Source organism: Trichosurus vulpecula, chromosome 8 (assembly GCF_011100635.1).
Source record: "Trichosurus vulpecula isolate mTriVul1 chromosome 8, mTriVul1.pri, whole genome shotgun sequence".
Taxonomy (NCBI): domain Eukaryota; kingdom Metazoa; phylum Chordata; class Mammalia; order Diprotodontia; family Phalangeridae; genus Trichosurus; species Trichosurus vulpecula.
In genome coordinates, this window is record NC_050580.1 from 22,747,202 (window position 1) to 22,759,415 (window position 12,214).

Here is a 12,214-nt window from a genome sequence, read left to right on the forward strand (position 1 = left end):
CAGGTCAAGTGACTTGCCCAGTGTGTCACATAGCTAGCAAGAATCTGAGCCTAGATTGAAAATCAGATCTTTTGGACTACAGGATCAGCATGCTGTCCTGCTGCCTCCAACACCTTATGGCATAACGGAGTGACAGCTAGACTTGGAATCAGATGAGCCAAAGTTCAAATCTTGGCTCTTACCCTTTCTAGCTGTGTGACCATTGGTAAGTCATCCAATGTCTCTGAGCTGAGGCACCGAATCCATGTACAAAGCTGACATAGCCACGCGCACACGACTGATTTCAGTGGTTTGTTTTGAATAAAGTGTTGTGAAGACCTAGGAGCGCTATATAAAGATGAGTTGTTAATGTAATCACAACATAACTGGAGGTTGGAAATAAGTGTATAGAAGCACTCAAAAGTGCCTGGGACTCAACGGCTCCTGGGAAGGAAATCAAGACAGAAAACAGCCTAGCTTGTCTCATGCAACCCTCTCCATTCCAGTGCCTTCCCTTGGTTAATTATCTCATATTTGTCCTGTATGGAGCTTGCTTTGCACACGTTCACACGTTTTCTCCCTCATTAGACTATAAGCTTCTTGAAGGTGGGGACTGTCCTTTGCCTCTTTTTGTATTCCCAGTGCTTAGCCCAGTGCCTGGCACATAGTAGGTGCTTAATAAATGTTGATCAATTGATGCCTAATGCTACGATTTTGCAACACCTAACAACTAGAAAATAATCCGCATTTACCCAGTTGATAGTGATAAATTCACTCAAATTAAAATAATTGTGGTTCAGAAGCAAGTCACTCTCATTTAGCTTTCTCCTTAATCTGCGAGAAATATGCCCTATTATACTGGGTGGTTTGGCCTAGATCAATAGCAAATTAAGAAAACATGATCAAGATGGATAATATTGTATTTTCTGCTTTTCAAAGAACGTTGACAAAAATGATCAGTTGGCGAGGTAGGTAGGAGGCATGCCATCAACAATGTTTCACTTGTGAGAAAATTGAAAGTCTGGGGATATCAAGGGACTTACCCAAGGTCACTAAGCTAAAACTCATTCCTGAGCTATTTCCTTTTACCCTGCTAACCTAATGATGATTATTTTTTTCCTTCCTTACTACAGAACACACGACATCATGCTTCTGCTACGGTAGACATGAAGAAGAAATAAGCTGACCCTTCGAAACAGTAGAAGAATGGCAAAGGTCATCTCAGGCAATCAAAATCTTTAAAAGAAGTCCTCAGCTTCTGCACAGATACAATGCAGATGTGGACCAGATAGTTGTCTCACTTGGAATTCTATGACACTCATGGAAGGGAGACCGAGGCAAAGGCAGACAAAATCAATGTCATTATTCTTCTGGCAATAAAAGAGTGACCCAAGACCAGGCTGCCATTACTTGTCTGTCATCATTGCCTGTCCCTGAATGGCTTTGTAGCGGGTCAAAGTCCAGGAAGAGAGAGAGGCTGGCTACTCCACAATTACTGAAGGTGTCTCATTTTCTCAAACAATGGGTGGGACACTGGAAATGCTTTTATGAGGAAAAGCTAACTATGGGAATGTGCATTCCTTGGCCGTCATAAAAACTCTGATTCAATGGACTTTATTGAATGTGCCTGACATGAGAGGGCCATCACCAGGGCTAATTTTGCAGTGTTGCTTCCTTGGCTTTGCTTCTATAAAACATCTTTAGCAGAGTCACGTTTGAAGAACCCTCAAGAAGGAAGCCAGCGGGAAAGTGCTTAATTGGTGGGTGGAGGAGGCAGACTCGTCCTTTATTTTTGTTATGACTATTACTTCCTTCTTATTTTTCACTTCCCAACTTCACGGCACAGGGGGTACCAAGAATATCCCTCTTAGTAAAAAAATGAATGCCTAAATGATGAATTATCTACTAGACGTGTAATGAGCACACTGCTCCGGGAAGCTGGGGAAAGATGGCTTGAGCTCAATGGAATGTTAGCATCCATTGAAATAAAAAGGAGAATGGAAAATGTTATCATGTAAGTTTTCTTTCTTTTTTTTTGCCCGTCAGAAATGTCAGTTATTACAGAGGTCAGAAGAGTGATCACCAGGGACAGTCACTGTAGGGGGAGGGGGGAGATCAGGGCTCCGACACTGATTGGAGGGGAAGGATTCAAGGCTGGGGGAAATCGGGGAGGGGGTGTAACATTTTCCTTCTATGTTGGAAAAAGTCTTAAGTTTTATTTTATGGCTACAAATGATGGAAGAGCCCAGCCTATAACTGAAAGAGATTAAATCATGTTAAATGACCACAGGAAAGGCCATGACCTGGATAAGGGCACTTTGTTCTCTGACTTTGGGCTTTCCCATCATTTGTAGCAAAAGAGCAGAAGCAGGCTGTGCTTGAGCAGCAAGCTGACCTGAGCCTGGGGCTTTGAACTCTCCAAAGGCAGGACATTGAGAGCAAGACTTGGAAAAGGGGAAGTGGGAAGCAGGATGTGGGGATATGAGGGCTGAGCTTAGAGTCAGAGGACCCATGCTAGTGTCAACGCTTGACTGTTTCCTAGTTATGGGACCCCTGGGGCCAGTTACTTGGGTGAAAATATTGGGGGAGTCTGCATGGGTGATTTCCTTGGCATGGGGACCTCCAAGGGAGGAAAAACTCCCTTGCCTGGTGTAGATCACCAACTGTTGAACAATTTTGAGTCCAAGCGTGGCCTGTGTTCAAGTGAGGGTCAGTGAGGACTTGTCTGAGGACACACAGCCAGTGTAGTTGGAAGTAGAACCTGAACCCATATCTTCCTGATTCTGAGGCTAAGAATTCTCTTTCCCCTATTCTGGACTGGAGGCAGAGGGGGAGTGATAAGACTTATTGCAGTGATTTGGCTAAAGTCTCATGGCCAAGGTCAGGCAGGGAGTCAGTGAGTGAACAAGGGTTGGACTCAAGTCTTAGCATCAGAGATATTTCACTCTAAGGGACCTTGGACATTGTCTAGCCCGACGCTTTGTTCTTCTCCTGCCTGCCTGACCGTTTCTTCCCTGTTTCCTTTGCCGGCTCTTCACTAACTGTGAGCTGCCCCCAAGGCTGCCTCTGTGCTCTCTCCTCTTCTCTTTCTAGATCGTTCCACTTGGTGATCTCACCAGCTCCCACGTGTCAATGGTAACGCTAAGAGCTTTTTATCCAGCCCTAACTTCTCTCTGATGTCTTCCAAAATCTCCAGCTGCCTTTTCAACATCTTGAACTGGTTATCACATAGACATCTTAAACTCAACATTCCCTAAACTGACGTCGTTACCTTTCTCCCCAAAACCTCCTCTCTTCCTAACTTCACTATGGCTGTCGGGGCCACCATCCTCCCAGCACCCAAGTCCATAAATTAAGCATCACCCTTGATTCCTGACTCTCATCCCTCCGTGTCCAATCAACTGCCAACTCCTGTCATTTCTGCCTTTGTAACACCTCTAATGGGCTGCCAGGGGGTGCAGTGGATGGAGCACTGGGCTTGGAAGCAGGAAGACTCATCTTCATGAGTTCAAATCTGGTGTGTGACCTTGGGTAATTCACTTCACCCTGTTTGCCTCACTTTCCTTACTGTAAAATGACCTGGAAAAGGAAATGGCAAACCACTCCTGTATCTTTGCCAAGAAATCCCCAAATGTGGTCACAAACAGTTGGACACAATTGAAAGTACTGAATTACAACAAACATCTCCCCTCTATGCCCTCTTCTCTTCTCTGACATTAACACCACTCTGGTATATGCCCTTATTATCCTATACACGGACCACTGCAATCACCTGCTTGTTGATCTCTCTGCCTCAAGTCTCTCCCCACTCTGACCTACCCTCCACTCAGCTGTCAAACTGACCTTCCTAAAATGCAGAGCTGGCTAGACCACTGGTCAATAAGCTGCAGTGAATCTTTATTCCCTTTAGGATTAAACAGAAAATCTTCTCTTTGGCCTTTGAAGCCGCTACTACCCCAGCCCCCTCCGACCTTTCCGGGCTTCTTAAGCCTTCCTCCCCTACATGGACTCTGTGATCCAGGGACACTGGCCTTCTTGGCAATTTCTTGAAGGACTCACTCCATCTCCTGACTCCAGGCATTTCCTCTGACCGTCTCCCACACTTGGAAGACTCTCCCTCTCCTGGAAGACTCTCCCTTGTCCACATCTCTGCTTCCCACTTTCCTGGCTTCAAGTCTCAGCTGGTATCCCTCCTTCTGCAAGAAGCCTTTCTCAGCACCCACTCCTTAACCTTAATGCCTTCCCTCTGAGACTGCTCTCAATTATATCTTGTTGGAACATTGCACGGTGGCTCCCATCAAACTGGGAGCCCCTTGACGGCAGGGACTGTTTCTTTTTTTGTCCTTCTTCATATTTCCAGAGCTTAGCACAGTGCCTGGCATATAGTAGATGCTTAATAAATGCTAACTGACTGACTGGGAAGTAAGGTGATTTATCCAGGGTCACCCAGGAGGCAGGGTGGTATAATGGAGAGAGCACTCTACTTTACTTAGGAGGACCTGAGTTCGAATTCCAACCTGGGGACTTCTCAGCTGTGTGAACCTAACTTGACCAGTCCCTCTATCTCTTTCTACCTCAGTTTCTTCATCTATAAAATAAAAACTTTTGTAGCCTTAAAATGCTATAGAAACGTTAGTAAGCTGCAGATCTAGGCGCCGTTGGGTGGCACAGCTGATGGGGTGCCGGCGTTGTGGGAAAAAGACCAGAATTCAAATCCTGATTTGGCTCCACAAGTCACTTAACCTCAATCCACCTCAGTTTTCTCTGTAAAATGGGGATAATATTAGCATGTAACTTAAAGGATTGTTGCGAGGAACAAATGAGTTTACGTATGTACGTATGAATATATATATATATATATATGTGTGTGTGTGTGTGTGTGTGTGTGTGTGCACACACATACACACACACACACACATATATCAGCTAGCAAAACTTGAGGTCAATCAATCAATAAACATTTATTAAGGGCCTAAAGTATGTGTTGGGCATTGTGCTAAATGCTGAAGAGACAAAGAGAGATAAAAGACAGTCCCTGGTGTTCAGCACAGCGCCTGGCACACGGTGCAGACACTTCACATGTGTTTATTGACTGACCAAGCCCTCAAAGAGCTCAGTCTAATGGGGAAAGTGTATATATATATATATATATATATATATATATATATATATACACACATATATATATGTATATGTATATAAGAGCTCAGTCTAATGGGGAAAGTATATATATATATATATATATATATATATATATGTATTTAAAACTAGCTACTCTATTACCATCATTGTCACCCACTTTCCAAATCCTTGGTGAGGAAAATGAACTATAAACCTATAGTTTATATATATATTTAATTATATATGTGTACGCGCGCGCACACACACACACACACACACACACACACACACACACACTATAGCCCTAGAGAGATACAGCTATCGAGGGCCTTTCAAGCCAGAGTTGGACCCAAGTCCATCACCAGCGAGAGGACAAGATGGTGGGCTCCTTCAGCAGAATCCCAGAGCTCGCATCATATTCGGCCTCTCTGGATGCAGCTGATAATGGCCGGGAGCTCAGTAATGCAGGACTCATCATTGATGGTCCTCATTAAACGCAATGTGGCATTAAATTAGCCCTGTTCTAAATGGACTGTGCTAATTCATGAGCTGTCCGTGAAGTCAGTGGTGCTGGGGAACCATGGGAAGTATTTTCTTTCCTCATTCCTCTGAGAAGAATGCTAGAGAAAAGCAGTGCTCAGAGTCAAGGTGAAGCCTGCAGTGGCATGGTGCAAAGGGCCCTGACTAGGGAGTCAGGAGATATGGGTTCAAATCTTGCCTCAGACACCTATCACCTTTGTGGTCTTCTTTATGTCTTTGAGAATCTGTGAACAATTTGATGTGATTCTGACTAACAGAAATGTCTTGTCCCTCCTGATGATTCTGCATTTTCAGTCTCACCGGGTTCTCCCCCATTCCTCACTCCCCCCACAGCTCACCCTTATCCCTTAGGGGAAAGGATGTTGGCTTTGTGGTCAGGGACCTGGGATCAAGCACAGTCTCTATCACTTATGATCTGTGGTGCTTGGAGCCTCAGTGTCTTCATCCTCAGGATGAGGGGGCTAGCCTAGGTGATTTCTTTTGTGCCTGCACAATCACTAAAGCTTATGTTCCTATGTCCGAGCATCTGAAGGAAAAGTCAACCCACGAGCACTTAGTTTTCTGGCTGGACTTATGATTTCATTGGCCTGGGGGAGCCCCAATGCAGAAACTCCTTCTTCCAAAGATCTGACACCTGTCCTGCAGTAGATACTCATGGAGAATAGATGGGGCCCTAGAAGCCTGTAGGACTTCTCCAGGGTCCCAGAGCTAGGATGTGTCAGAGGGGAGAGTTAAACCTAGGTCTTGCTGACTCTCTATGGCTGCCTCTCACATCCAGCGCATGGCAGATGCTTAATAAACTCTTCTGATGGAAACTGGCAAGAGTCCTAAAGAATTACCTGGGGGTGCTTACCCTGGTCCTAGAGTGAGTGTGGTCAGAAGCAGGATTTGAACCTGGGCCTTCCAGATTTAGAGGCCTGTTATTTCTGGACTATGCCATGTCTAGCTTATAAAGTACCCAGTATTTTTCTAAGAACCTGCATAAACAGCAAGATGGCTCAGATTCTGACTACTTTACATTTCTATTGGGACAAAGCTATCCCCACTTGCACATCAGGCAGGAAGGAAGAACATAGTGGGAGTGAAAGCCAGCTAGAGACAGAGAGGCTGAGTCATCCTCCCGCCCCCTGGATTTGGGGTGTACCTTTGCAGCGGCATGGGGCGAGGCTCCTTGGTCCAGGAGAAGCAGGGCCACTTTCTGGTTATCATAGTGGGCAGCTACATGCAGTGGGGTTAAACCACTCTGAAAACATGTGCAGAAACAACAGTGACCCGGGTTAGAGATGTGTCTTGGAGCGTCCACGTCCTGGCTACAGGCAATGAGGTTAAACTGGTGAATTATGAATTTAAAAAGACGAGTTCCCACAAGAGTTGAGCAATCACAAGCACCGCTTCTGTCCTGGGGAACTCTTGATCCTAAAAGCTGGTTTCCAAACGACAGTGACATCCATAATGGTGGGTGTGAATATTAGTACGTGCTTATTTGCTTTGTTTTTTTATTAGCATCAGGGACCAGTGGCAGGGCTGGCCTCTCCCCTCCTACCTTTCCTGCGGCATCAGGAGATGCATTTTTCTGAAGCAAGAGGTTGGCTACTTCCAGCTTTCCGTATTTTGCAGCCACGTGAAGGGGGGTGAACCCTTTCTGTAAAAAGAAAGTGTGAGAATGAAGAATGTTGCCATTCTATTGCCTGGATGCAACAGTCAAGGCTGGTCCTAAGGAAGAGGTCTGCATAGAGACCTGGGGCTGGTGGCCAAACGAAGCTTGGTCATTTGGTGACCTCACAGGTAAAACTGAGTGGCCCAGATGAGGACAGACACCAGGGCCTCTGAATCATCCAGTTCTGGGCACCTGACAAGGAGGTTTGGGGGAATCAGGAAACTAAAGCAAACTCTCATAGATCTTTGGTGACGAGGTTCTGGGCCTTTGCAAGAGAAGCCTGGGCTGGAGATAGAGCCCGAGCTGTCCTATGATCCTATGTTGACTGGTAGAGATAAGGAGGGGTCTTACATGCCAAGCTGGGTTTACTTAATGCTAGAGGCAATAGGGACCAGTTATGTTTCTTGAGCCAGGGAGTGGCGGGGTCTGCCAATGCCTCCTTCTGGAATTCCTCCCTTCCTCAATCCCTTTTCTAACACATTGCCAATTCTCCCTCTCTGAAGATCTACAAGACATTTTCGCCTGTACGTCCTGCCACTGACTCAACTCTGACCTGTCTAAACCTCCTCACAGACCTTCCTGCCTCCCCACTCCCTGTTCTCATATGTCCCTGACATCTCTGCTAAGCCCATAGCTCTTTTCTCACTAAACATTCCTCAGTGGCTCCCCATTGCCCACTTAGATAAGTTCAAACCCCTTAGCCTGGCATTCAAGGCTGATGTTCCTGTCCAGTATCATCCTACTCACTTCCATATGGCCCATGTTCCACCTGCTTCCCACACACCCTTTGCCCTCCTTCCTTCTTCATTCTGTTTTCTATCCTGAATGGCTCCCTCAACCTCTTCTCATTCTTGAATGCACAGTTCAGCTGCCACCTCCACTAGAAAGACCTTCCTGATTCTCCTTAGTCAACAGACCTCACAGATCACTCTCTCTGGCCTTCTATAATGCTCTTATTCATCGGCAACATGGTGTTGTAGTGGATAGAGAACCAGGAGGGCCTGGTTGCAAGTACCCCCTCTGACCCACTGGCTATGGGATCCTGGGCAAATCTCTAAATAAGTATAAACCACAGAGCAGGTGCCAATCAATTTAGGGAAAGAATCTCCTTGTTAGGAATTCCCAAGCCAATGCAATCATAATCTAGTCCTTCTCTCTAAGTGTGGGTGGATAAGTCTACACAGCCCATCTTTGTATTAGGATCAACTCAGAGAAAGCATTAGGATTTATGCACATACATACACACATGCTCTCTCTCTTTCCCTCTCTCTCTCTCTCTCTCTCTCTCTCTCTCTCTCTCTCTCTCTCCCTCTTTGTGTGTGTATATACATACATACATATGATAGTTTTTTTTGGAAAAGTACATACACACATATGTATATGTGGTGTCTTTATACATCTCTATTTTTTTTTTTTGGCTTGGACCTGTGATTTCATTGGGTGGTCCCAGGGAGGAAAATCCCTTTACCAGTTCAGATCACTACTCATCTGATTAGCAACTTACAGTCTTAGAGAGCTGTCCGAGCACTGAGAAGCTGTGACTTGCCCAGGGTCACACAGACAGTATGGGTCAGAGGACAGACTTGAACTCAGGTCTTCTTGATGCTGAGGCCAGCTCTTTACTCGTTATGTCCTGCTGGGTCTCCAGGCATTCTGCCAATAAAACTGCACTTCTGGTCCCATAACATGTACTTACTTGTATATATTATTTTGTGTCACAGTTTTTTGTGTACACATCATACTTCTTTGGGCCTCAGTTTCCTCATCTGTAAAATGAGGGGGTTGGTAGATGACCCCTATGGCTCCTTCTACTCCTAAACCTTTGTTCTTATGATCACGAGCCAGCCTCTTAACCCCCTGCAGTGCACTAAGCTCCATGTGGATATGGACTATGCGTCCTCTATCTCCTCCAGCCTGGAGTGGAAGGCTTATCAATGTTTGCTGAACCATGTTTTGGGTTGATTTAGAGGATTCGGGGTTTCTGGGGGTGTCCCACAGACAAAACTGAGGCCACTCCGAAAGGCTGGCTAGCATTTGTATAGTGAGTGCTTTGAGGCCACAAAATGCTTTCCAGGTATCCCGTTGTATCTTCACAGACACCCCGGGAGGCAGAGGCTGTTCTGTTATCATCCCTGTAGTACAGGTGACGATGCTGAGGCAGACAGAGGTTAAATGGCTTCACACAGCTAGTAAGTGTCTGAAGCCAGATTCAAACTGAGGTCTTGGTTTGGTGTAGACTACTAGCTCTCGTTGCAACTTTCCCTCACCAGCTCATACAACTCTTCTCCCTTACTCCCACAATATACCTGCCTTACTCTCTTTTCTTATACCAGTTGCACTAGAGCTGACCCAAATGCAAAGGCCTGCATGTCAGAAGGACCTGGATATGACTGCCTGGGCATCCAAAGCCAACCCATTTCCTGGTGGATGGAGCATGGCCTTGGGCTATTTAGGATTCAATATAGGGTGAATCAGATGATCCAAGTAAGCGCATGTTCTCGGTCGTTTCTAACAATAGTCCTAGACCATCTTGGTACTAAATGATTCAGGGTGGGTCCAGAGGCTGAACTGGACAAGCCTTGAGTGGCCCCACTCTCCTTGTCATATTATGGCTCACAGCAAACTCAAGCAAGTCCCTGGGGCCATATTCTTGAGGCAAGGCCAAAACTGAGTTGGCGTGCTGAAAATATCACTATCTTCTCTTCCATGTTGGAATCCCAGGTAAATGAGAATCTAGAAAAGCTTCCTGACGTCTGGTCCTTGTTCCCTAAAGGGCCAGAGTAAAAAGAACTAGATTCTAGTGGCATTCAACCCATTATCCCACAATTATCCATTTCCCTGCCTGGACTCTTACTGCTTTTACCAAAACAATGCCATGCCCAAATAACTGAGTATGAAATAGCAATAGGTCTTTCATCTTCTAAGTGTATCTTGGCAAATTCATCTTAGGTTGCATCTGGGAGTTTCGCTAAGCATGGAAGTGATGAGCGCCAGTCAATGGTCATAGAGAAGGTATGTGGTTTGGTCTCAAAGCTGGGACTGAAATCCAGTTACGGTTGACCGTATGTTTTATTCCCAGCCTTGTGGTGGGGGAGTGGAGGGGTCACTTTCTGAGCTGACACAGCATTGGGGAAGCAGGGAGAGGTTAGCCGGTGAGCCCCATCCTCAGCCTTCTGCATTCTAGTCACGTCAGCCAATCTGTTCATCCATTTAGACTCTGCCAGAGAAATCTGCTGACTGAATCTTTTGCAAACTGTCTGAGTCTATCAAAACAACTGACAGATAGCCATCAGTGCAACTGAGCTATGACTTTGTAAAGAGGGGCTCGATAAGTTTTAATCACTAGATAACATAGAGAGACATATGAGACGAAAATAAACAGGTCTCGGCTCACTACAATTAGGGATGTGGCAACTTCTCAAGTTTGGAACATGTCATACAATTATTTCTGTCATGTCCGAGGCCCTGAGTGCAGCAAAGGATGTATCTGGGGAATACCATCTCTTTTCTAAGACTCCCATACCTTTGTCGTTATAGCTAATGATGCACCATTGTCCAAAAGAACGGAGGCAACGTCCTCATGTCCCTCTCGTGCTGAAAGGTGTAAAGGAGTGTACCCAGAAGTGGTGGCTGCGTTTGGAGAGGCTCCTTGTTGCAAAAGCTGCTGGACTATGTCGGCCTTTCCCAGCCGAGCCGAAATGTGGAGCGGCGTCTGGTCATCCTAAATGGCAAAGCAGAAGTGAGTTAGTGAAGGTCAAGGCACCATTTTGAAAAGTTTGGAGGACTGTTATCTTAAGAATCAGATCTTATCCTATGGCATATTTGTAGGGAGTATCCCACTTATCTTCATCTTCAGGGCTCAGAAATGGTAGACAAGGTGATATTAGGATTATCAGAAACATTGGAAATGGTCTAATAGCTTAAAGGGTATGTTAGCACTGTGGAAGCCAGCCCCCTGGGTGGCATCCTACTGCCATTGTAGGTATATGTGATAGAATACTTAGAGAGGATGAAGGACCATTGCCTGAAGGGGCAGATTTAATATGCCCATTTTTGTGCTCTGTCATAGATAGGCATATTCACAGAGCCAGAGTGAGACCCAGCTACACCTTTGGGGTACAGAAGTAGGGCCCCTACGTGCTCTATTTTCTGTTGTCTCTTTCCTGATGCACTAACCCATAGCAAATCAACCAGGGGAGAGTGTGAATATTTCTTCTAAAGGTGCCTGGTTTCTTATTGTATCACTTGGTGCTATGCCCATAAGGCAAGGGATCAGTATACTGATTAGAGCTGAGTCTGTGACAAGCTGGTCTTCAGAGACAATTTGGGGGGTATTTTTGATATGACACATATTATGAGGCTATGAAGTCAGCTAGGTGGTGCAGTGGGTAGAGTGCTGGCTTTGGAGTCAGGAGAAATTGAGTTCAAATCCAGGCTCAGACACTTACTGGCTGTGTGACCCTGGGCAAGCCACTTAATCCTATTTGTTCCAGTCTCCTCACCTGCAAAATGAGCTGGAGAAGAAAATGGCAGACCTTCCGGTATCTTTTCCAAGAAAACCCCAAATGGGCTCATGAATAGTCAGACATGACTGAAAAAGGACTTGACAACAACAACATATAAGGCCGTGATCCATCGCCCGAAGGCATGCTTTGGGAGTCCATGTGATCATCTGCTCACATAGTGATATTACTCCAGATCTTCAAAATATCCGGCCTGGGATGACGTGTAAGTGAGCCTCAAATCTTCACTTACGTCCTTCTAAAAAAGCTCTATCAGCGCTGCCTTCTAGCCCCAGATGGCTCTTCATTGGCTAAACCCATGAGGATGAGTTACCAATGAGCTTCCCCTTGTGGCGATCTGAGTCTGGCTATAGTTATGTCCTGATTGGAATGAAATGACCACAGAATGACCAAG

The 12,214-nt window shown here is 45.6% G+C and overlaps 1 protein-coding gene across 2 annotated transcripts in view; it reads right to left on the reverse strand.

Moving 5' to 3' along the window:
• The window catches only part of ANK3 (ankyrin 3), a 275,643-nt gene that overhangs the window by 157,344 nt on the left and 106,085 nt on the right, over nucleotides 1–12,214 (reverse strand). For both annotated transcript variants that reach the window (XM_036769578.1, XM_036769579.1), the window contains 3 exons: nucleotides 10,821–11,018; nucleotides 7,184–7,282; nucleotides 6,785–6,883 (listed from right to left, as the gene is read on the reverse strand). In XM_036769578.1, the coding sequence (XP_036625473.1) occupies nucleotides 6,785–6,883; nucleotides 7,184–7,282; nucleotides 10,821–11,018 (396 nt within the window). The remainder of the gene's footprint in view (nucleotides 1–6,784; nucleotides 6,884–7,183; nucleotides 7,283–10,820; nucleotides 11,019–12,214) is intronic.